Raw genomic sequence first — 26,476 nt, 5'->3', positions numbered from 1 at the left:
TTTACCTAAGAAATATTACCAAGAACAGTGATAAGAGGTTAAGCCTTAGTCATGATCAGAGGAATAAGAAGAAAATCCAGATAGATACACTTTCAAAGCTACTAACTTGACTACGTTCTTAGTGCTGGTGAAGTATGGAGAGAACATTCTAGTACATGGCTGTGGGAGTGCAAAGAGACTCCATTCTTTATTATATTATTACATTTATTATATTATAGTTATTAAGTGCCTTAAAATATTTATAACCTTTGTCTCTGAATCCTATATTTAGGAACCATGCATAAAAAGTATTGACATGGGGCGGACTGAGTGGCTCAATCTGTTAAGCGTCTGACTCTTGATTCAGCTCAGGTCATGATCTTATTGGTTCGTGGGATTGAGCCATGCATCAGGCTCTGTGCTAACAGCATGGAGTCTGCTTGGGATTCTCTCTCTCCCTCTCTCTCTCTCTCTCTCTCTCTGCCCCTCCCCTGCTCAGGCTCTCTGTCTCAAATAAATAAATTTAAAAAAAAATGTATGGACATGATCTGATTATATAACATAATGGTGGGAGAGTAGTTAAATGTAGTTTGGGAAATTCACTGAGTGTCATTAGAAGATAATGTTTTCTAAGAATATTTGAGGACGTGGGAAAATGCCAGCAAATAAACATAAACTTAAAAAAAGATAAACGAGCACTGTATTTACAGTAATCCTAATTTTATTAGAAAAGGAAATAAAAGTGCCAATGTATGTAATACCCCAAAATGTCAAGTTATTTTCAGATGGTGAAGACTTTTATTTTCTTTTATCCCTTTTCTCCATTTTCTAAAACTTTTACTGTCCATTGTGCATCAGCCTCATAATCGGGGCAGGTGGGGGGAGATTTCTTTTGAAAAGCAAGCTCTCACTAAATTTGAATTAGAGTGATTGGATTAGCTTACAATTTTAAATATGTTGAAAAGTATGTATTTAATTTCATTGCTCAACTCCAGTGACAGCATCTCCTTACTTTGATTTTCTTTAAATGTTTGAGAAAGACACACACACACACACACACACACACACACACACAGAGGAAGAGAGAATGAGTGGGGGAGGGGAAGAGGGGGGGTAGACAAAGTATCCGCGCCGATAGCAGAGAGCCCGATGCGGGGTTCGAACTCAAGAACCACAAGATCGTGACCCGAGCTGAAGTCGGATACTTAAAAGACTGAGCCGCCCGGGTGCCCCCTCACTGTGATTTTTTAGCTCTGATTCTTTGATTTGCTTCTGTTGCAGTTGACTGCCTGCATCCACGGGTCTGCCGCGATGCTCTACCCCATGTTCTGGCAGCACGTGTACATCCCCGTCCTTCCTCCACACCTGTTGGACTACTGCTGGTAAGGCTGCTACTCCCCCTGTCCTCTGCTGTTCCTTCTCTAGGAACTGATGAGGATGTTAGGTCTGTAACTTGTGATGCAGCTGGTGACTAAACTAGAAATAGTAACTGGAAAATGACATGGATTTTCGACCATGCGATCACATGGCCCTTTTGTTTCCAAACTGTTCTCATCTATGTGATGGCATTCTTAAAAGTTCAAGGCAGTAGATCATACTTCCCATTTCTCACTTTGGGGAAACCAAAGCACCAAGTAGTGGTGTGATTTCTTCCCCCCAAGGTGGACTGGGGACTGGTGAGAAGAACACTTGAGGTACCCGAGGTCTCCACGTTTCGGCCGTACCCTGGCACATTCTGTAGGAGTCGCTCTGCCTGTGGTTGGGGAGCACCAGCCAGACCTCAAAGCCCTCTGCACTTCTTTGACGGGAGTTTCGCTGTTCAGGGGAAATGTATTTTAGTGGAAGGCACGCGGCCTTAGAGTCCGCTCTGCCACCTTGGGCAAGTCACTCAGCCTAAGGAGCCTTTGTCTCCTCATCTGTAAAATGAAGTTGTGCCATAAATAATATATGAAGATAAATGATACAGCAGAATAAAGGACATGATGTAGAAAACCTGACTCATGGTAGGCACTCACAAAATGTTTCTGCAGATACATTGTCACTATCTGTCCTCCACGGATTACCAAAAAAGAGTGTGTCTGTAACTGATTTGGATCTGTTTTTCTTCTGAATAATTTCTTTCTCTGGTGTAATGTTACTAAAGACATTGTCTCCAGACAGCTCAAGTCAGCAGACGTTGATAAAGGAGCACTGTACACGTATAGGAAAAAATACCGCCTGAGAGAAATTAAGAGCTTCAGGAGGAAAGGACCCATTGAGGGATCACAGCCCTGTCACTTAAGAACAGATGATTTAGGGGGCACCTGGGTGGCTCAGTTGGTTGAGTGTCTGACTTCAGCCCAGGTCATGATCTCCTGGTTTGCGAGTTCAAGCCCCCGTCAGGCTCGCTAATGTCAGCGCGGAGCCCGCTTTGGATCCTCGGTACTCTCCTAACCTCTCTCTGCCCCTCTCCTGCTCACGTGTGCTCACGCTCTCTCTCTCAAAAATAAATAAACATTAAAAAAAAAAAAAAAGGTGATTTAGGATACTTGCCATCAGTTCACATTGAGTCCAGGTCATAATTCTTGCTGGGTTCTTCCAGCCCATTTTGCAATCCTGTCACTGAAAAGGTTCGTCGAGGTAGTCAAATTGTCCTGGGAGCTTAAAGGTATTCCGCAGGACTCCTAATCTGAATGTGTTGTGCTCGCTCTCATCCCAACAAGTCATGTGTACAACCAAGATGTAACTCAGAGCCATCAAGTAAAAATCAGTCACCCTCTCCAGGGCAGTGCAGGGCATTAAGTACCTTATCAAGGTAGGTGTTTTTATCTGTGCCTTTCTCCCACCTCTTAAGAAATTAAGGGACTGTCCCTCTGCTTAGACTTGCCACTTCCTCTTGAGCTTCTAAACCAACTCTCTTGGTTTTTCCATTCTGCCACATATCTCAGAGGAGAGGACTGTGTTTCCTATCTAGTAGTTTGTTGTTGTTTGAGTGAAAGACTGGGGGGCTGGGTGGAGGAGGACCGTGAGGCTCTGAAAGGAAGAAAGAGGTAGGGGGAGTGAGAGGGGGGAAGAGGACAAGACACAGAGCCAGGGGAGGTGGAGGAGGATGGTGAGGGGAGTAGATGGAAAAGGTAGAAAGGGGACATGTGTTCCCTAAGACTCACACAGTGAGTCCCAGTTTCCTTAGCACACCTCCTGCCCCCCACCATGTAATAGTGTCACAGGCACCTACTCCCACACAGACAGGGGGCCCCCTGTACCCATACATACACACTGACATGGGTCCCTTCCCTGTGCCTGTGTCTCTGGTCCCACCCTCCCCCCCCCCCCCGACTCTCCCTGCACACCTCAGCTCAGGCACGTGCTCTAAGAAGAAGCCCTCATGTTATCCCTGGAAGAGACACCCCCGTGTGTCTTGATGCTGAGCCTCAGATTGGAGCACTGGTGGGCTTCTGAGTGACGGTATTGGTAGGAGGGGGCGGAGTCATTGCAGTTCCTCTGCCTCCCAAATAGTACAACTTTTTTTTTTTCCATTATTTGGGAAGCTTTGGTGGCTAAATTGTCAGCTAGCTTAAAACTAGCAGCTTACGTTCCCAGAACCGTGCAGAGAAAAATGCTTTGTCAGTTACAGCGATAACAGTAGCTGCCATTGTTGAACATCTCCTGTGCCCCAGTCTGTGATGTCACTTCATTCTTCTAGCAACCCCATAAGGCAGGTATTATTAGCTCCATTTCACAGATAGGTAAACCAAGGCCCCAAGAGGTTTAGTAACTTGCTCCAACATAGATAGCGTGTACTGTATGATTCCATTTTTATAAAAACAAACGTGTGTGCATATAAAACTCAAAAATGTGGATATATGTACATATGTAGATGTATGAATGTGGATATATGTAGACACACACAGATACACACAGGCAGAAATCAAAGAGGACATACACCACGGTGTTGGCAGGGATTGGTGATGGGGAAGAGGGAGAAGAATGCTGCATGATTTTTGTTTTATTTTATTCTGTTTCTCCAGCGAAAAGTATGGTTTCCATAGCTTACAAGTTTCCCTTTAAGAAAATCATTTATTCTAGCCAGTTGTTATTTCCAGCCCTCCATTCTTGTTTGCTTAAAGGATTTATCGGCTGTATTGCTCTTTGCTGTGGAAGGTGATCCCAGATCCTCTTTCCAACTTCCTCTCTCACGCCAGCCCTCTCATGAGCTGTGGTAGCGGCCTGTCCGAGAGCGACGATGCCGACAGGTCTTCCTTAAGAGGGAGACTTGACAATGAAAACTATTAAGCCCTTGTCTCCCCCACCTTGCACTCCAAAAAATCCAAGTGAAGACTTGTCTTTTTCAGAGCCTGAGTGGGTTTTTTTGATTAGGCTCCATCTTAGAGGTTTCTGTGTATGTGATCGCGGTGCCTCTCCTGGTCTCTTGTTTTCACAGAACTTTTTTTGACATTTGACCAGAGGATGATTGCAGGCCAGTGGGGGTTGGTATCTGTTTGTTAACTACAAGATGTAAGAATGATGAAATAAAAGACCCCAAGAGGAAAAACAGATCCTCCATTCAAGGCTTGATTTGATCACCTTCAGCCTGCTACCAACTGCTTTGGTCAGAAACTACAAATGTCCTGAAATTTGAGTCAATGCTAATAACTTTATTCTATTGTGCTCGGTGACTTTCACCACTGTTGAGTTTAATCCTTGGTGGTAAGAGCCAGCAGGGATAACTAGCATTTTGAGTAAAGTGCTAGGAGCTTGAAACATGTAAATTTGAAGGAGGTTTGTTCCTCTGCAGATGATTTAAATGTTAAGTACGTCCCCATGCAGGGGATACACGAAATGGAATCTGAAAACTATTATCTCCTGTAGAAATGAACTCTCAATTTACTCACTGCACAGGAAGGGCAGATTCTAGTCATTTTCACTGCCAGCAGGTGCCCTTTCTATGCATAATAGACTTCGAAAGTGTAATTAACACATGAGGACCACTGCTGCCAGTTTTTCTTCAGGTACATGCTGCTCGGGGTTTTCAGGACAACAGTGTAGGCTGTAAGAGCTTTTTACATGGCACTTGAAGATGAGGTGTTCATTGACTTCTGGACAAAGACATGTTAAATGAGGCTGAGTCCAGATCCTGCTGTTGGTATCGCAAGTCATGGTGCTTGGGCCCAGAGCCCCCAAGAGCTCTAATGCAGCCTAGTGTAGAACAGAGGCCAGGAGCCCAAAGCTCTGGGATGTGGTGAATGTGTGGAAAGTATGATGCTGAAATCCCCGCAATTATGTGGACTAATTGCACATTCACAAATACAGCAACCAATTATCTGAGTTAACTTTAATTAGAGGTATAATCACAGATTTTAATTATCTGAATAAATCAGTTTAGTACAAATAGTCTGTCCTGAATATTTCCCAAATTAAAATTTTCAGCTCCCTTCCCATTTTTGGAGAGGGTGGTAAAGAAAGTGCTGAGGCTTTGGATTCGGACAGACCTGGGTTCAAATCTCAATTTCATCTCTTATTAGCTGTGTCACCATTAAAAATCTATTTTATCTCTCTGATCTTCAATATCTTTTTCTGTAAAGTGGGTTTAATTTACCTACTTTGAAGAGCAGCTTTAGGAATCAGAGATGTTGGTCATCCAGTGGTACACAGGCTATTTAGTAAATGGTGGTTGTTCTTATCATGGTTATTATAAACATGGGACATGGATTTTTGGTTTCCAGAAGGTTTAACTCACATCAAACATTCTTGCTTCTGCTGCTTTGTGAGCTCAGGGGAAAACTTTATAATTCATCTTTTCTTTTTACCCCTCAGATTGTTTTTATTTTGATTTTTTTTTTTATTTAACTTGAGTTATTGTATGGTTGTTTTCATTTGCAGCTGTGGCATAAGAATGAAAAGAAAAGAAACAAAAGCAGATGGCAGAGAAAACGAAAGGAGTAAGACATTTCCAGCCCTTATGAATATTTAAAAACATGTGCTGCTGGTTCCTTTCTACTTTAGATCTGTACCATTTTCTTGACTTTGAAAGTGAAAATGAGAATGTTCCCCTACCTTGGCTGATGGCAGCCCTGACCTTGGCCAGTGTTGGGAGAGCCTGCCCATTTCTGGGACAGAAGGACTAACTTGCTGATGAGAATCTGCATTTCCTTTCATTGTAATAATCACCATCTCTTGAGTAGTGTGTACCAAACTCTTTATAAACACTATTGCAGATCTTCAAAATCAGGCCATAAAGTAAATAGTACTGGCTCCACTGTATGGATTAGGAAATTGAACCTCAGGGAGGTTTAGTGATTTCAGCCACTGTGACACAGCTAAGAAATGGTAGAGCTTGCCCTTGAAATGTAAGGCTTCCTCATGTTAAAGCTTTCCTTATTAATATCCTCCAAAGTTTTAGAGAATAAGTTGCACCCATCACCAAGATTTGGTGAAAAATTTTTTCATGTAGGCTGCTTGATAACTTGCTAATTATAGATTTACGTTGTTCATTCAGAAAACATTTATAGGGCCCTTACTGTGTACTGGGCACTATGCTAATTAAATGTTGCTAATAAAAGGTCCCAATAGAAACCACATGGTATTTCCCACATAAATTCCTTTTTCTGCCTTATTCTTTCAGAAGTAGTCCTAAATAAGGACTCCAGTCAGTTCCCAAATTGAATTGTGTCTTTGGGTTATTCTGGACACTTGTGGACCCACCTTTGTGACAAAATATTTCCAGAGCAGATCAGGGCAAGTTCACGTTGTCCCCCAGGGGCCAGCCAGATCAAGAGCCACGTTAGTAGCTAATTCTGATGCTCTCTGAGGACACGGTTGAACCAAAAAGTTATATCCTATGTGTACAATTAAGGTGTGAATTTTGCATTTGTCTTTGTAAAATGCATTCTATTTCCTGACATTTCTAGAGGATTCTGTAAGCCGTTTTTCCACTCAGCTTGGGCATGCTCAGATTCTCTGTGAGAGATACCAGTTCTAGATCCTTTATCCATGCTGCCTGTCATGTTCTGAATCGGTCCCCACATGCTGCATCATGCATTCCGTCTAGAATTTTTAGCAAACGGTCTGAAATATGCCAGGGTGCACGGTCCATGTGGGTGGAGGGCATCAGTCTGGACACAGCTATGAAGTGATTTCTGGATGACCGGAGCTAGGCCCAGTCGAATCTCTGTCTTCATTGATGCCATGAGATTTTGCATAGGGAGTAAATTGATTCTCAAGTTAGTGGGATTCTTGATATTCTTAGTGACAGAAATAAAAATCAATGAAGTGTGGTGTGGTGGAAACAGAAAAACCTGGCTTTGTTCTGGCTTCCCCATTCACTAGCTTGAACCTCTCTGAACCTCTCTGAGCCTCCTTTCTCTTCTGTCAAACATGGATAGTAATTACTACTGACACAAAGCAGGTGTTCTATAAATAGTACGTACTATTTTTTGTTATTAATAACTACATATACGTATTTATAGTTCTATTAATACGAATGTATATAAATGGCCCAAGAAAATCCAGTCGAAATACACAACCCCCAGGTAGAATGGGAGTAGATTAGGTAGACAGGTGTGGCTAAAATTCTCCTATATATACCAAACCCTGGGATAGGTAGGTTTTGTTAAAGATTGAATTCTAGAGGCTCCTGGGTGGCTCAAGTTGGTTAGGCGTCCAAGTTCGGCTCAGGTCATGATCTCAAGGTCCGTGAGTTCGAGCTCTGCGTTGGGCTCTGTGCTGACAGCTCAGAGCCTGGAGCCTGTTTCGGATTCTGTGTCTTCCCTCTCTCTCTGCCCCTCCCCCATTCATGCTCTGTCTCTGCCTCTCAAAAATAAATGTTAAAAAAAAAGATTTTAAAGATTGAATTCCAATAAGTGAACAAAAACTGTCATTTCTATTGTGCAGCAAGTATTTATGAGTGCCTACTACAACCCATTGGGTTGGCATTGGGCATAGAAAGGTAGGAGAAAACAGTCCTTCACAAAAGAACTCAGGTCTCCAGGCAAGAATGGGAGAACAGATTTTTTTAAGCTAAGAAGCAACAAGTCACCAAGACAGGGTGGAACACCACACCAGGAGCTCCTCTGGGAGCAGGAGGACGGGATAAGGGCCAGGGTTTCAGTTCCAGATAGAAGAAGCAGGGAGATGCACCGTGTGTGTTGGTTGAATAAAAGGAAATTATAGATTTCCAGATAAATCTCTTAGTAAGAATTGGCTAAACTTGACCCTGACATTTGAACAGAGAGGCTGAGTAGGAGACAAGTTAAGTTTTGGGTCCAAATTCTGGCTCTGGTCCCACTGAATATATGTCTTTGGGTGAATCACATAACGTCTCCAAGCCTCAGTTTCCTCATCCACCAAAGTATAGCTAAAAATATGGTTGTCCATGAAAAGACTGACAACCTGAAAATTTGTTTGCTGTCCACCATCAGAGCCCTACGTCAAGATGCACGTGCATTTCCTTCAGCAGTACCCAAGACTGAGAATGCTGAGAGCCTTTGGAGGAAGTTTTGGACAATTTATGAGTAAAGTGTCTTCCTGGTGAAAAAATGGCAGAGAGAAGAGACTGGGCTCTTTGTATTATCGATGCTATAGATTCTGTAGGAAGGTAGGGTTCTGTAGGTTCTATAGGTTCAAGTTCTCCATTTGATGTAAACAAAATTTTTAAATATTTATTTATTTATTTATTTATTTATTTATTTATTTATTTATTTATTTAAGAGAGAAAGCACAAGCAGGGGAGGGGCAGAGAGAGAGGGAGATACAGAATCCGAAGTAGGCCCCAGGCTCCGAGCTATCAGCACAGAGCCTGACACGGGGCTCAAACTCACAAACTGTGAGATCATGACCTGAGCCGAAGTTGGACACTTAACCAACTGAGCCACCCAGGCGCCCCCCCATTTGATTTTTTTAATTAAAATGTAATTCATATACTGCAAAAATTACCCTTTTTAAAACTCTACAATTCAGTGGGTTTATGTATATTCCCAAGGTTGTGCAACCATCATCACTATTTCCAGGTCCATTAGATTTTTTTTAATAAATATTTTTTAATGTTTGTTTATTTTTGAGAGAGCACAAGTGGGGGAGGGGTAGAGAGGGAGACACAGAATCTGAAGCAGGCTCCAGGCTCTGAGCTGTCAGCGCAGAGCCCAACGCGGGGCTCAAACTCACGAACCAAGATCATGAAACAAGGTCATGACCTGAGCTCAGTGATCAATGGATCCTGACCTGGATCCATTAGAAATTTGATACATTCTTTATTGTTAGTAAGGTAATTCATCCTTATTTTAAAACATACATTTTTTTTTAACCTTCCACAAACATATCCAGCAGAAAGCAAATGTCCTGTGAAAATGAGCAATCCATGTAGGTGGTTGGCATCAGACCCTTTACTTGGCCCCTCCAGGGTGCTGCTGTTGGCCCAGACGCTAGGGATGCAGCGGAACAGCTTGTCCGGCCTCAGCATCGTGTGCCCGCAACGGGGCAGAGACTTGTAGGGTTAGAGAAGACATCGTGCCCCTTTACCACGGGATTGGCCCTTCCGCAGTTGGGGGTGGGGATTGTCGGCTCACCCACCCGCCCTGCTGCCCTCCATCTCCTCTGCTGCCACATATACCTCTGAGCGGCAGAACCCGCCCTGCTGGGCCCACCTTGCCAGTCCCCGCCCTGCTGCCTGATGTGTTACAGGGCAGCACAGCTTGCCTCCCTTGCCCCGGTGTCTGACTGGCCTCCCTGGAACACAGCTGGCCCTGACCTCTGCTTATACGACCAAGCCTTGGCCTGGCTTTCCATTTCTTGAGACACATTCTGTGTCTGATTCCTCACTCCTCCCTGACATGGAGCCTGTCTTAGACCCAGTACTTAGAAGATTGTGGCACTTCTGTGGCACAGCATAGCGGTCTCTATAGCAAAAAGATTCTAGACACGTTCCTGGACACCAATAGAGCAGGAGCCACAGTAGTGCCGTCGTGCCTCAGCAGTGGAGGAAGTTACCTCATGGCAGGACTCTGGGGACAAGTGCCCCTGCCTCTCTCCATTGTTGGGACAAGGGAGAGTCCGTGGGGCCACCAGCACAGTGCTAGGCTCAGCATAATCTCTCAACCAAAGTGGGTTTGTGATCGCCCTTAAATATTTGAAAGACTGAGAGGCCAGGCTAAGAAGTAATTGGATGCTGTGCATCTTGACACGTGACATATCTTAGTCCTGGAAAGACAAAAAGAAGAAATTTTCCCCACTTATTAGTTGCATTCTGAATTTTTACATTGACAAGAGGGGCTTGCTTTCTTTTGATTTATCCATAAACCTCTTTTACGCTCTCTCTTTCTCTCCTCATTTCTTTCAAACCTCCCTCATTCATTCCTGCATTTCTATGAGAGTCTCACAGGCTGTTGGTGGATCCCAACTTGAGATTTCCCTTTGCATCTGGCTCCGGCTGTTATGGTTCTCATTGAACTCTCTGGGGCAATAGAGAGCCCTGTCTCCTGACCTTTTTTTTCTGTGATTAACTTCTCCTGCTGCAGCGGTCTTAGCCATGGAGCCCTGCTTGATGTTTTCCAAGTATGTCTCCTTCCGGTAGACTGAGGAGGCACAAAAGGGCGGACCACTTCAGGCTTTGATGTTGACCTTTCCAGGTTTTCACCCAGGCGTTATCTTTGTAGCTCATGTATTCGTTTAGGTTGGGTTCGGGGGGCTTAAAGCTCTGAAAGCCATCTCCCCCCTCCCCTTCCAGGGTTACCCCAGGAAGCCACAGGGCCCCACTCAGAAGGGCACTGTCCCCTCTCCCCCCTTTCATGCATCAGCTGCAGCGATAGACATGTGTCGCATTAGCAAACCATCTCTGGCGCCCGAACCATGCACACCCAGCTCCCCCACTGTTGTGAGCCCTGTGCTCTGGCTACCCAAGCACACATGAAAGTGGACGGTCTGTGCCTCCTCTCCCGGTCTGGGATTGCTCTTGTCCTCTCACGGGTCCTCATCCTGGGCTATTGCTCATAAATCAGGGACGGTGGGGTGGAAACCAGGCACGAAGTTAAATACCTTTTTCCCCTAAGAGAACCTTGATTAACTCATGGCATTTGTGCCCCTTCCACTTTTCAAGCCATATTTTCTGCCTCTTACCAGCTGTGACCTTTGTCGAGTCACTTAATCTGTTTGAGCCATAGATTCCTCTGTAAATTATGGAGATCAGCCTTTCAAGACTGCTGCCACGATGAAGTGAGGTCATCTGAGGTCCGCCCCACCACGCCTTGTATGTTTCCTTATAGCACTTTATACACATACTCTAATACGCTTATTTAATGCCTACTCTTAACTGTAAATTCCAGATAGGCAGGGACCAGAACTGTTCTCTCCTGTGTCCCCAGCCCGATGTGATGCCTGACACCTAGTAATATTTGTTGGTTGACTGACCAGCATATGAAAGACACTGAGCACATAATAAATGTGCCATCAGATGTTAGTTTTCTCTTTTCTGTCCCCAGTTGCCTTTTTAAAATTCAAGCTCCTGAGCGGCTAGTTTATTTTTCTCTACGGACGCCGTGAATCCTGTTACGATCTTATTTTCCTGGGTGGGTGTCGGCAGCTGGAGTGTCACAGCCAGATTTGTGGCCCTCCCAGCCAGTGTGCGAAACCTCACCCCAGCTTGCGATTTTTCCCTTTGCCCCTGTTTCCTTTCCTGCTTTTGTTGCTGTGTTAACCTGCTTTAAAGCTTGTTTAGAACAAAAAAAAAAAAAAAAAAGAGTATCAATTCATTTAAGGGAGTAAGGCTAACGGATTTATTCTGTGGAGTATCTAGTTGCTGTTTTATTTTTCAATTACAGTTGTCAAGTGACTTTTTTTTCTTTAAGTTAGCATAATGGTTAAGGGAGGTTCATATTTAGCAGGAGTAGTATAAAAGACTTTGCAGTAGAGGGATTTGAGCTGGAATCACCATTAACTGTGACCATGGGCAGGTTTCTGAGAATCCTTTTTTTAATCCGTAAAATGGATGGTATAAATTGGATTCTTTGGGGGATTAAATGAGATAAGGTAGCTAAAGCCTCCTGCACAGCCCTCTGACTCCGGGAAACAGGAAACAGTTGGGTTCTCCTGTGGCTGACCATCTAGAATAACTGTGCAAATTAACCTGTGCTTTATGCCAAGTGGGCAACCCACACAGAAGCCTCTAAGAAGGGGGGTGTTTGCAACCACTGGGGTTCTGTGAGAAGTGGTGCTTAATGGGCACGCAGGTTCAGGAGGACCTGAAGGAAGAGGGCTTGAGGCCCAGGGGACACCGTATGACTAAGGGCTCAGAGGCAGGCTGGGAACAAGAGGATTCCTCTGGTGAGGGGAGGTGGGGATTGGCGTTGACGGGACATGATGTGACACGGCTGAGACCTGGTCCAGCTGCTGACCGGCCCTCGGAAAACAGATTAGAGGAGATCTAATCTCCTTCCCCTCCTCCTTCCACTGGCCTCGCCGAGGCTAGGCTTCTGGGAAACATCTTGTCTCAGCAGAGCAGACTTGGGTTCTGGTCTGTTCTGTCATTTTGCCAGCTGTGTGACCTGCATGACCTTCACGTCTTCACCTTTATGGTGGCAGTAGCGGTAGTGCCTGCCTCACACTGCTGCCGCGAGGAGCCGCCGAGAAAATGCCTGGTGAGCCCCTAGCCTGATGCTGGCTGGCTCTTGGCGGGCGTGCGGTGAACGGTGGCCGCTGTTGTCGACTCCCTGTGCACACTGGCCCTTATACCGGCCTGCACGCCATCCGTCGGAGACCAGAACTACGATCGTGTGCGCTCTCTGATAAGATGTGCTGTGAGGTCTTCGCTCGAGCCCTTTCTCCCACCTCTTGTCCTTTAACCTGCCCACCCATGCCGGGCCCCGCTGTTTCAGAGCAGAATTGGAAACCATTTGGCAAGCTGTATTTGCGCTTTTGTTTCTTTTCCAAAGAAGAAAGAGAAGCTCAAATGATTAAGACTTCTTTCAGAGTTTGCCTTTCCTTTCAAAGTAGTAGACTGAGGAAAGACGCCTGGGCTCCCCGTAGCCGGTCCGTCCGGGATGTGATTGAGGAGGTGTGTGCCTCGCAGAGGTCCACTGGGCCCTGCAGCATGCGAACTCCAGTGCTGACTTTGCATTTTTATGGGGATGAGCAAAGCAGCAGACCTTCCATCCCCCCTCCCCACCCCCTCCAGCCCCAGGGGCTAGTAGCTGATTCCTTCCTGAGGTCGAAGAAGAGGTGTCTCTCACCTGGGGGTGGGGGGGCCCCCCACCTCTCCGCGGGTCCTCCCGCCCCTCCCCCTTTGTCCTGGGAAGCTTTGTTTTGTGTCTCTGAGCAGCCAACCTTCTTTTAGTAAACCTCACTCTTTTCCAATTAGTAGCCACTCACCTCAGGGGAACATAATTAAGAGGGCTCTAGTTGTCTGGAGAAGGGAATGAAACAAATTGTGGAAGTGCAGTAATCGTGAACGGGGCCGCAGCACCATTCCTAAGTCTGCGGGAGCCATAGCGGTGTGGGGAATGAGCTCCTGCGTAGAATTCAGCTGTAAGAAAGGCCTGAGTTCATAGGAGGATTGGGTGAGTAGCCCCCTTGGGACATCAGCACTTCTTTTGGCTTAAGGTACCAAGTGTGTTTCGGGAGACAGCATGGGCACAGCCACCCAACAGCCCCAGGTTGGAACTGTGGTTCCAGGTTCACCGTTTACTAGCTGTGTGACGTTGGACAAATTACTTCACCTTTCTGAGCCCGTTTCCCAGTCTGAAAATGTGGATAATAGTGCTACCTTGCAGTGTTGTCTTGAGAACTGTGTGTAAGTAACGCCTAAAAGCGGCTGGGTTGTAGTAGCTCGATAAATACTAGTTCTTTTCCCCCTTAGTAGGATTCAAATTAAACATACCTCTCAGGTAAAGGTCACTGCCTTGACACCAGCTTCCCTTTGCAGGGAAGAAGGAAGGAAGAATAGTTTTTATTCTTCCAGAATGTAACTCATGAAGTCAGATACTGCAGTAATTCCCAGAGAACAAAGGCCTAATAGAGACGTACCCTGTTATGCTATTCGGAGAAGCACGATGCATCCCACAGTTGCCATCGGCCATAGGGTCGTTGTGACACAGTTGTCATGGCCTGCCTCTGTGTGAACTTGGTCATAGCTGTTAACATTATCACCGCTTTAATTATGTGCATTATTGGTTCTGCACACGTTGCGTCTAAATGCCATTTAAAATGGCTTCAACATCACACTTAGAATCGCCATTAAAATGTAAAGTCACTGCGAATGCTGAAAGGCACCAACAGCAGATAAGCATGGTGTTCATTTGCTGTTGAGCAGATGTTTGCATTGCTGTGTTCTTGAGAAGCAACGGACAAGTTCTTTTGGGGACCTAATAAAGGAAGACAGGTTCTAGATGAGGTTTGATTGCATCTTGTTCCTGAGATACAATCAAACCATCCTTTGGGCGCTCAGAGAATGGGTCCAGTGGGACCTGCCATGTCAGGGACTCAAAGAGAACCCATCTGGACTTGATAGGTTACCGAGCCTACCACGTGCTGTTCCTGTGCCTGGCACTTCGTGCGTTATTGCAGTAGTCCTGAAGGATTCCCACCTTAACAGAGCCTGCCTATTTATTTATTTATTTATTTATTTATTTAAAAATTGTTTTCCTTTTTAATGTTTGTTTATTTTTGAGAGAGAGAGAAAAAACAAATTATATGCACTCTAGAATTTCAAAGATAGAAATCTGTTCCTTATTGTGGGCCGATGTTGGGTGAGGAAAACGTGAAAACAAAAGTACCGTTCAGGTGATGTGATCCCCTCTCCTCTAAATTTCTCCTTACCATAAAAAGTCAAAGAAAAGAAGATTTCCAAAGAAAACGAGTCAGTATCTGCAGTAACAACTGAGGTTTATGGAGAACAGAAACTTTCAGGACCCACCTAGGATTACCCAGTTACATATTTGCCACATTGAGATGTTAAGCGGACTCTGGGTTTCTTTTTTCTTTTCTTTTCTGTTCTTTTTCTTTTTCCTTTTTTTTTTTTCTTCCATTTTCCTCTCCCCACTTGGAATTTGTAATTAGTATCTTTGCCTAGTGAAAATGCAGTCAATTCAGGGAAGTATTTGAGGCTTTGTAAGCAAATGATGACAGTGTAAAAGGTATTTGTCCAAATTTGCATTTATACAAAAGCTGGGGCTGCTGTGATTTCAGAGTAAGTGTGCTTTCAATATTTTCTAAATACAGAGCTGCTGCAGCCCTAGCAATACTTGGCTAAAAAATTGCACTTCTATGATAGGCCGTGATTACTCTTTGGAAAATTATTGGGCTTAAAAAAAAATGCCTACCTAATGATACCTGAATGGTGAGTCTCACTTTGTCCCTCTTTGCACGTGCAGTCACTTCTGCAAGACTACTGTTTCTGTCTTTCAAAATATCGTTGATTTTTATTGCAGGACAAAAGGGCATGGCATTAAAACCTATGCATTTAAAATTCTAGAAAACATTTCTTTTTCAGGGAAGAGACTTGGGGTAGACGGAGACTTGCTCCGTATTCGTTTTCACCTTTTCCTCACAGTTGTTTGAATGGTCTTTTTCTGTACATTAACTCACCAGCTAGAATTTCAATTCTGAAATTCTGATGAAAACCCCACGTCATTTGTCAATTGCATGAGTCAATGCAGGAGCTGGAAAAGTTGCTAAGATTCGGTTAAATGTTACAGATTGGAGTTTTTCCTCCCTTCTATGTGTTAGGCTGTGCGGCTGGACAAATTAATAAGTGGCCATTTTTCTGGAATTCTCTCTTCCTGCTTCCTTTCATTACATTAGGCAAGGTTCCACGAGATGAGACATTTGCAGTCTTAAGACTTCCTGCCAGGGTTCAGACTTTGTATTTTTGACATTGAAGCTGTCGTGTTCCTGAAGCTACTTAATTAGAAACACATTCATTTCAGCGTACCCTGGAGAAAGCTTGGACAGCAGAGCCCGGCACACTGGGAAGTTCGAGTATTTGTGTAACTGGCAGCTAAACTAATGGTTTACAGTTTAAGGGGAAAAAATATCGCAGGGCATTTCCTTGCCCCTAGAAGCGAAGAGAAGCTGAATGTGCACAGCAGATACCTTTTTTAAAAAGGAGAGAGGAAGAAGAAGAAGAAAGCACAGAAAAGACAACTCCACTTTCAGTGCAGTTGTGTGCATAATTCTTTCTTTGGCTATTATCAAACACAAAAAGTCTTCTAGAAGAATAGTTCCCAAACTGTGCTGCTAATATTCAAGTCTGTTTTACAGGCTCCCAAGATCTATTACTGCTGAGATCTGTAGTGAGGAGGACATTTTATATTCTGGGGAAGGATTTTTGCTTGAAGAATTTTATTTGTTGAATGGTAATGAGGGAATTGTGCCCTCTCTTATTTTTAAATGTTTGAGCAATTTTAAAATGCACATCTGATGTTTAAAAACCTTCATTCCCTATCGATTGCTTTCAGAATAAAGCCTAAACTCCTTAGTATTCAAGTGGATGCACCCCTCTCCTTTCTCATTTCTACCCTTGTGGTTCTCCCAACGCTGTCCCCAAGAAAGCCATCCTTGTAGGTGCACTTCCGCTCTCCTGGCTGCCCCAGAGGGAAGGTGCCTGGTCACCTTGGTTGGAGCCAGGTACCCTTCCCTGACGCCCACAGAACACCCTTGACCTTTCATAGGATGTGTCGCATACTGGAGAGACACTCCGTTCCTCCTACTCCTTGACTGCCGTCCCCTACTCCCCAGGAAATACATGCATGGGAGGTGAGCCCCGGGGTTTTAGGTTCAGTATTATGAAGTCAGCGTGGCCCAGAAGGAGGAAATTCAGAGCCACCCCAGGTTTGCTGCTTCCTGTGTTTTGTGGCATTAGACAAGTGATTTCAGCTCTCTGGGGGCTATTCTTTCCTCTGTCAACTGGGGATAAAGCCTACCTGATGCCATTGTTGGTGTGGATTAGGAAAGATGAATTTGCAGTTCCTCACATAACGCCTAGCACATTTATTATTGGTAAGTAGCATCATAATGTGATGCACACAATGTGTGCGAGCATGCTTGCACACACGCACGCACGCACACACACACACACGCGCGCGCTCCTGAAACCAAAGAAGATCAATCCGTAGTGCCCAGGTTTTAAGAGCTTTGGAGTTGGGTTCTCATCTTCTGCTCATTTGATGACTTAGGGAACCATTGCGCTGTGAATGAAGCAGTCGGAAGGGGCTTTTTGAATTGGGTGGTGTGTGTGCAGTCGGGGAGGGGAGGCTTGCTCGAAGTTCCCCATGTACTTAGGCCAGTCAGAATGGACAGTTAGATCACATCTCTTGAGGTCAGAAGGAAACATCAAATAAAAAAAAAAAAAAAATCAGTCTTCTTTGAAACCTATTATACCTCGCGTCCAACCTTGTTAACTGCTTTTTCTGTTGTAACTGTGGCAATTTGTTGTCACTAGTGTCCATTTGTGCCACGAACTCTACTAACCGCTTTACGTGTATGTTCTCTCGTTCTGATCACAAGCTGCCAGTTTGATTCCGGTATCCCATTTTAAAGATAAGGCAACTGAGGCTGTGTGCTCACATGGGGCTACTTAGGGATTGACACCAAGGTCAGTGCTCTTCCCACACCGCCCATGCTGCCTCTAATGCTGCCCACGTTTTGAAATTCTTCTGAAGTTTCTAGGCTTGGGAACAAAATGTCACATTAAGATTTTTGTTGTGAAAGGAAATGTAACTGTGCATACGTTTATTAAAACAGTTTTTCTCCAAATAGTGAACCATCTGTAATTTTCTGTCGGAAGCAACAGACATTAAAGCAGCTGTGTGTCTCTGTTTCTCTTCACAGTGCTCCCATGCCCTACCTCATAGGAATCCATTTAAGTTTAATGGAGGTAAGTTGGCGCCTTTCCTCCCCAGATCTCTCTACTCGCGGCTTTGTTTTGCTATGCGGCAGTGGAAAAGACACAGTCTCGGGATTCACAGCTCTGCACATGGGAGCGTGTCGAACCAACACCTCATGCTCAGCCCCCTCGCAGGTGCACAGAGCTGAGCATCCGGCGGAGGCCCTTTCCCCTGGGCTCTGCTTTCCAGTGTTTTTCCGCTTTGCTTGGAGGTTGTCAGTTTTCATGGGTGAGGGAGAGAGGTTCAGAGAGGCAGGAGGAAAGGGAAGGGAAATTGTTTGCTTTTCCAAATGATGTTTATTATAAATCACTGTAACAGTATGACATTTTTCATTGTCAAAAACATGGTATAAAAAAGTAGGTAGGTATATAAAGAAGGAAGTTGAAAAGTGTCCACGATACCATTATTTCAGACTCAACTACTATTAGCATTTTATTATTCTTCCTCCTAGTCTATATTCTGTGAATATATATTTTGTATAAATATGCATAACTGACATATATATGTATACATATTATATATATAGTTTTAGGTCTGTTTCACTTAATATTATGGCATGGAGATTTCTACATATTTTAATCCACTCTCAATATGAATAATTTTTAATTTGTTGCCTGTCCATCCACTGTTTGGATATACCACAACCTAACCATTTTCCTATAATTGTTGGACACTTGGGTTGTTTATCATTTTTCACTATTATAAATAGCATTTCAGTGAACATCTTTATGCATAAGGCTCTCTCCGCACCCTGACTTATTTCTTTAGCACAGAACCCCCCCCGCCCCCCCGCCCCAAAGTAGAAATGCTTGGTCAAAGCTAGGAATCTGGTGCCAGATTGCTTTCTGCATGGCTGTACCAATTAGATAGCAGTTCTTTTAAAGGGCTTTTGTGTGCTTTTGTAAGTGCCATTGGTTTGTAGACATGAACCTTAAGCTTTTCCCTCCTCGAGAGAGAGAGCTTAAATTTGTACTAGAGCAAAATGGGGTGGGAGGTGGGGGGCTTGCCTGTTTTGCACAGGAGATAAGCTCCCAGAGGGAAAATCTAGAGCCCTGTCCGTCTGTGATGATGCTTTGCATGTCTTAAAGGAAGTGCTACTTCTCTTCTTCTGTTGCCTTCATTTCACGTCGACGAGGACCACCTGCTTCTTCACTAACTGTTGCACACTGTGCTATTGTGCTTACGAAAATGAAACAAGTTGGTTATCGAAAAACCTGTTTGTTTGACATTGAGAATCTTGATCAAAATAGACCACAGAAATCTGCTCAAATTTCTAATTTGACAGGACGGCCATGTGGCTCCTACATTCTGTTAACAGTTCCTCCTTGTCGTCACCCAGCCCTGAGCACATACAGTACACAGTTTATGGACGATCTCGGGTGGTGTATTTAGATCAGATTGAAGAGATTTCTTCTGTGTTTTACCTTTGTTTGTCAAGTTTAGGGGTGTATTCAAGGCTCCTGTGTGAAAAATTGAAAGTGAATACTTTTCTAACCGACCTTTCATGCCAGTCGCTGCAGAGTTTGAGACACAAATGTAAAGACCATTTGGTCTATCAGAGTCCACAGCTCTTTCCGGCCCCTCCTCCTGCCTTCCAGGCTGTTCTAGTACAGGCTTTTTCAGACTCTTTCATGTCCCTTTACCTTCAGCATTGTCCACGTTTCTAGTCTTAGCTTGCTTTTCTTCTCCACATGCCCTCTAGTCATCTCTCGTAAGGCTTTTGCTTCAGCTACCAACGTGATATTTGTGACTCTCAGCTCTGAACTTCCTCTGGCTTCTCTTTCTCTGAACTTCAGATGCCAAGTTTCAAGTGCTGATGGATTGTCACCTAATGGACTACAGATGTCTCAGACTCAGTCTTCCCCAGACAATGCGTTGCGCACGCCACACACACACACACACACACACACACACACACACACACACAACCTTCTGGTGTTCCCGGTCTGTGAGTGGCACCGTTGCCCGCAGAGGCACCAAAGTGGGACACACCAAGCATGGCTGAGTTCTCCTCTCTTCCTCATTCTTTCTCTCGAAATAGTCACCAGGTTTCTGACATCTCTCTCCACCTGTTCCTTCCTCACTGCCTTCGATGACCTTTTTCTTTGCTTTCTTGGATTCCTGTGAAGCCTTATTCATTCCTTTGATAAGCAAAATGAAGGCCTCTCTGTTCTGAACAGTTTGCTAGGCCGTAGAGAGAGGGAGACGGACATGAACTAGGCCAAAGTCCCGACACGTGGTGGGGTGCCTTCTGCCTCGCCGCCGTACCTCCGTAGCCTGCCTTCCAGCCTCTCTCTGCCCTCCCCCATGTCCTGCTGTCTTCACTGCTGTCCTCTCACTGTCCCTTGCTAGCCAGTGCTCTCCCTGATCCATAAGCACACCCACATCCCTCCTCAACACCCCATCCCTCCGGCTAAGCTTGCCCTTCTCCACCTCTTCCCGGAAGTCCCCAGTTGTCATCTTTCACGTACTGTACTTCTTGCCCCGGATGATAGCTGTCTGCTGCTCTGTCCTCTCCGTCATCCCTAGAAGTATGAGTTCTTTGAGAACAAAGACTGTGCTGCATTCATGTGGTGGCCTCAGCACCTAGCAGGACGCCGAGCACGTACTTTCTGAAAAGAAGGATTGAGTGCGTGCTTGGAAAACTGGATTCCAGGACACATTCAGAGCCTCACTGTTTCCGGGGAACCAGCACCATAAGTTTACTTAAAGGTGGAGTAAATTTTTTACTTTTTATATGATCGTAAGGAATTTTTGAAAAGACCTCTGGTAGTAAAACATGTAATGCAAAATATACGTAAATTCTGAAGCTGAAACTTGAGACAGTTTTGCCTTTAGGTGAATGGGTGCAAATCCACTCTCCTTCCTCAGCCTTTGAGGGATTTTACGTGAGAAGGTTCAGGAAGCATTGGGCAAGATCAGTCTTAGACCTGTTTGACTGAAGTTGGGGAGGGGGTTGCCATGCCAAATTCTTGTGTGATCAGCAGTAAAAGAAAAGCCAGATCAGTCGTTGCCCCATTCTTGAGGCCAGCTAAACCACTTTTCCAAGCAAAGTCGTGTTTCCCGGGTGTGTTGGGTAGCCGTGAACTACCAAATCGTGGAATTTAGTCTCTTAATCTCCTCCCGTGGATTTCAGCTCAGACTCGGAATGCTCTAGTCATTCTTTTTGACTGGGTTTATCTGGTTCTGTTATACTCTTCAAGGGAGAGAAATGCTTCCCTGAGATTTCTTCCAGGCACCATGGGCTGTAACGCTTGGGGAGGAGCTCGTACCTGGGGCCAAAGGAAAGCTCTTTAAGGAAGGAGCTTGGGAAGGCCCATCTCCTCTCGCACACTAGTTTTCTTACTGGCAATTCAGCAAAAGGCTTATTTTTGACTGTCTTGTTATTTTTTCTTGAAAGCTATAGGCACCTTATTATGCCTTTGCATATGTGCCAGAATTTTTTAAACTTCAAATGAATGTGGCAGATGTTCATAAAAGTTTAGAAAAAGCTACCATAGGAAGACTTTTTAACCATTTTTATGACACTCAAATTTGTTGCACAAAAGGAAATATAAATTATAACCTAGTGTTCTCATTTGAAAAAAAGGTTATTTTGGGGAAAGACCTCATTCTGGTCTTCCGTTCTAACAGGGTGCCCCTGCTATTTGTTGAATGGTAACCCAGTCACCTTCAAGAGTCTGCCTTCCTTCTGAAGTGACAAGTTTATAGTCAATCCGGATTCTTACCCCTCCTTCCGCCTTTTTATATTCTTTCTCTCATTTAAGCAAACATTAATTTGAGGCTAGTGGTAAGTTAGCAGGATAGCCAAGGGTATTGGCATGGACCTAGTTTCTTCTTGGAGAGAGTGATCTTGTTAGCTGGCAGCTAGGAAATACCGAAACGTGGCCAGATTCCACAGGGCCTGTTTCCTTTCGTTCTCTCCACCTCGGTTCAGTTCAGGAGACGTTTCTGCCGCCCCTCTTCTGTGCCTGGTCTGGTGGCAGGTGCCAGGTTACATCTGGTGGATGGTGCTTCTCCGTTTTGATAAAGGAAGACTTTCCTCTCCAAGCCTCACAAACAATGCTTTGTGTCCAGGCCTCAGAGTGCTACGAGGGATGTCGGCAGAATATCGTATGCATGTATCCCGGTGGTCAGGAGGGAGGAAGGAGAAGCGATAGCTATGGCACAGTTGCAGACAGAGGCTCGGGTTAGCCTGTGTATCATACCCCACCTGTACACAGAGGCGGTGAAGTGCAGTGGTTAGAACGTGGACTCTGGATTTTAGCCCTCCGAACCTCCTGCTTACGCGATCCTGGGGAAGGTAATGACCTCTTAACGTCTGTTGTCTTACCTATGAAACGAGGACAGTGGCCACATCTCCCTTACAGGATTGTTGGGAGATCCAGTGAGCTAATGCTTGTTGGGTGCCTCACATAGTGCCTGGCACATAAAGAGTTCAACAGAGATCAACAACCGTTGATGTTTTTATTTCCTCAGTGGGCTTAAAGCCATTTACGTTGTTAAGTCGGTAGCTTTGGGAGCACGTTTCAGAGACTCTTAGGTTACCAGGGCCATCGTCCTCATTACCTAGGGAAGGAGAGTTTGTGGTCGCCCTATTTTCTCCTGGTCTGCAGTGCTAGAGACACTTTTTCGGGGATGGGAGCGGTCCTTTTGTAGAATTTGAGTGCGCTCTCGACCCTCTGCTTGACCACTGTCCTGCTGTAGTAATTTCGGGCAAGATACGTTGTCTCTCTGTCTCTCCCTTTCTTCATCTGTAATAGCGGTTAGCACCCATCTTTTAGAATCATGGGAAGGATTAAATAAATACATGAGTCCTGTGTGTGTCCAGCATACGTGAGTGCCTGGTCTGTGCCGGGCACACGGTCCACGTCCCCTTCTACGGTGATGTTTTGAGAGCCTTCTGAGTACCAACTACCGCATCCTGCTAGGGGTTCTGTACGAAATGGTGAGCGTCACATAATCCCTGCCTTCACAGGGTTTCGTCTAGAGCAGATGCAGGCAAGTAGAAAGTAATTACAGTGAATTTGGGAGGCCATGGGTCCGGTAGGGGAAACACCAAATCTAGCCTCGAGGGCTGTTCCTCTGACAGGAAGGGAACACCTAAGCTGAAGCCAGGGAAACCGGGAACAGCATCTGCAAAGACTTAAAATGACCACCATGGAGCTTTCCAGGAAGTAGGAGTAGTTCAGTGTGTGACGGGAGCACAGAGCCGAAGGGAGAGAGCAGAGCTGAGGTAGGCAGGCAAGGACCAGGCCATCCAGGGCCTTGTAAGCCTTGTTAAAGAGTTTGAACTTTATAGGGCAATGGAGAGCCATTGAAGTGTGTAAATAGGGGAGGGACATGGTCAGGCCTTCTCCTTCTGGGCCATTAGAAACACAGTCCTTCCATATAAAATGCTTGGAAACTGCTTAACCATGTTAATAAAGTAAATTGATATTTATAAAGATCAAGGTAATTCTTAAGTAAATTACACACCACAACCATATATATAAAATTCAGATGTGTTGGCATCCCAAACCCAAGCTTCCGAACGGCTCCCTTGCTACCATGCTGTGGCCGAGGTGTTTGCAGCGATGACTTTCTTCGAGGGTTTAAGCACCGCTTTTACTAGATTTTGTCTTTTCCTCTCCGTTTCTAAGTACTTTTCATGAATTAGATATTCTTTCTACAGCCCAGTTTGAGGATATAAATTTATTTTTTAATCCATGAAATGTTTGTTTATTTGAGAGAGAGAGAGAGCCTGCGTGCGTGTGATGAGCGGGGGAGGGGCAGAGAGAGAGAGAGAGAGAGAGAGAGAGAGAGAGAGAAGGAGGGAGGGAGACAGACAGACAGAGAATCCCAAGCAGGCTCCCAGCTGTCAGCACAGAGCCCGACGTGGGGCTCGAACTCCCCAACCTGGAGATCATGAGCTGAGACGAAGTTGGACGCTCAACCAACTGGGCCACCCAGGCGCCCAGAGGATAGACATTTAGACTGGCAGTCGGAACAGGGGGAATGTGACCCAGAAACCAAATTCCCCGGCCCCTTGCTACCTCTGCCACCGTCGCAATTTCAAGAGGCATGTGATGGGTTCACGAGGGCACGAGACCAGGCTTCCGGCATTCTGTTCTCTTTCTCGCCATCCTCTCCCTGGGGAGGCTTGGCGGGAGCTCCTAGAAAGACACCTGGTTTTGCAGATGCACCAGGTGCTTGGCACAGCCCTGAGGCAGCGCTCCTGAGGCCACACCCGGGTGCCAAGGCAGAGCTCCTTTCAGTCTCTGGGAGCCAGAGGGGCTCCCGGTGTAAGTAGCGGCTTTTTGCACAAAATAACAGGATTTCCTTATTTACAGAAAAGAAAAATAACCCTTCCCCCCTGCCTTTGCATCTCAAAGAATCTGAATTTCTGTCAAATGAGTAGGCACAATTTTAACTAGTTCTTTCTTTTCCCTTTTTCCCTCAGCAGAGAAAGTCTTTAATCCTTTATTCATTTTTTTAATAGATACATATTTATCTTTAAACAGTTTCATATGAGTGGGGAGTGTTTCCTGTTCACCATCGTGCCATTTGCTTCTTCGCAGGACTCCACAGGTAGAGGTAATGAGATGTAGTTCACCCTTGTTAAAGCTGAGACTGGTGCAGAGCTCGGAGCCACAATTCTATTCTAGATGGGAGTGGGGACCTGTATATGTATCCTCACAGGAGTTGAGAAATCCCGGGTGAGGTTTGTTAGTGCTGAGTAGTCCTTGTCCTGCTTTGTAAGAAGGTGATATTTGCCTGAAACATTCCACCTGGGAGTTTCAGTCGCAGGCTCGCGGGGAGAGCTCTGGCAAGAGAGGCCAAGGGTTGGGACATCTTCTGAGTCCTTGCTCAACACCGGACACGGTGCCAGGTACTTTACCCATTTTCACTTTGGAGCATTCCTCGGAATCTCTCCGCCAGGAAGGGGTATCCACATTTGCAAATGGGGAAGCTGAGGCTCAGGTAAAATAATTTCTGTCTAGTCCCTCGGCCACGATGGGGTTGTGAGGACCCAGAGACTCTGCCCTGCGCGCCATCTACTCAGGCCGTGTGGATCATGCCTAACCCCACCTCAGTCTTGAGCAAAGGCCCAGCTTCACCTGAGGTTTTCCTTCTCGGGTGGCCTCCATGCCGTGCACGGACGGGGGATGGTGGCCAAGGGACCCGGGAGTTCGTGTCTGGCGGCCTCATGTGTGTCCAGAGAAGGGCTCTGACTATACTTGTACCCGGGGCTGGGTTACTTAGCCTCTTCACGATGTCATTCTCTCGTCAGTAAAATTAGGATTGTATTTGCTCCCTCAAGGAGTTGTGAGAATTCAGTGATATAACAGATGTGAAGGGCTTTTTAAAAATACTACACTGGGGCGCCTGGGTGGCGCAGTCGGTTGAGCGTCCGACTTCAGCCAGGTCACGATCTCACGGTCCGGGAGTTCGAGCCCCGCGTCGGGCTCTGGGCTGATGGCTCAGAGCCTGGAGCCTGTTTCCGATTCTGTGTCTCCCTCTCTCTCTGCCCCTCCCCCATTCACGCTCTGTCTCTCTCTGTCTCAAAAATAAATAAACGTTAAAAAAAAATTTTTTTTTTTAAAAAATAAAAATACTACACCAATAAATTATATGTAAAAAAAAAAAAATACCACGCCAAACATGATTCTTTATAGTTAAGAGCAACGTTTAGGTCACTTGCTGGCACTTGCTTTATTATATAAAGAAAAAAAGTAATCAGACAGTAGCTCGGCTTTGCTGGAATTTCCTCAGCATACTGTTTGTTATCCGGCAGAATCGTCACATGTGAGTCTGTCACACGCGCAGCATTCAGGGTGACCATTCAGAAGCTCCATTCAACTTTGGGCCCGAAGGAGGTCCTGGACTGTGCCTGATGAGTTTCCCCCAGAAGCTCTCTCCTCTTCACAGCGGCTTCTACATTTACAATAAGTGGGATTTGTTTTGTTTCTGAATTGTTTTAGGTTTTAAAGAATTTTTTATTTTAGAGAGCATGGGCTGGGGGGCGGGGCAGAGGGAGAGGGAGAGAGGATCTTAAGCAGGCTCAGTGCTCAGCACTGAGCCCAACACAGGGCTCAATCCCACAACCGTGAAATCATGACCTGAGCTGAAACCAAGAGTCGGATGCTTAACTGCCTGAGCCGCCCAGGCGCCCCTGAATGCGATTCTTAAATGTCACTTATCCTGATGTTGAATTAGTTAATACAAAGCAATTTAAAGCTCTAGTAGTAATTTATGTAATCAAAGGGAACAAGTAATTCTGGCTGATTTAAGTATCTCTTGCAGTCAGTACATTTTCAGTCTAATTTGTTGTGACTGAAATGTTCTCTTGTGAGATGAGATAAGCCTCTGTTATAGATTAGAAAAACTGAGTAATTTATGAGGGAGAATCCCAGTAGAAAATGTGAAACCATCGTTGATGCTCTTGTTTGCCAATTTTCCTATCATCACTTAGCCAGTCATTATATGTAAGTTCCGCTTAGCAATGTGAAAACCGACTTCAAAGAAAATTTAGTTTATAAACTGTTACTAAGAGAAAGCTTGAACTAATCAAAATCCTATCAGGTTAAGAGAAAGAGCTGCACACAGGGGGGCGTGTGGCGGAGTGAAACGGACTCTTGGGCTCTAGAGTTAGATGGCCCTGGATTCAA

At 45.2% G+C, this 26,476-nt stretch overlaps 1 protein-coding gene across 11 annotated transcripts in view; it reads left to right on the top strand.

Moving 5' to 3' along the window:
• Positions 1-26,476, top strand: part of DENND1A (DENN domain containing 1A) — a 513,010-nt gene that overhangs the window by 289,996 nt on the left and 196,538 nt on the right. For all 11 annotated transcript variants that reach the window (XM_043566883.1, XM_043566886.1, XM_043566881.1 and 8 more), the window contains 2 exons: positions 1,261-1,361; positions 17,770-17,815. In XM_043566883.1, the coding sequence (XP_043422818.1) occupies positions 1,261-1,361; positions 17,770-17,815 (147 nt within the window). The remainder of the gene's footprint in view (positions 1-1,260; positions 1,362-17,769; positions 17,816-26,476) is intronic.

Source organism: Prionailurus bengalensis, chromosome D4 (assembly GCF_016509475.1).
Source record: "Prionailurus bengalensis isolate Pbe53 chromosome D4, Fcat_Pben_1.1_paternal_pri, whole genome shotgun sequence".
NCBI lineage: Eukaryota > Metazoa > Chordata > Mammalia > Carnivora > Felidae > Prionailurus > Prionailurus bengalensis.
The sequence above is the reverse complement of the archived record's forward strand: the minus strand, read 5'-3'. Positions and strand labels throughout refer to the sequence as shown.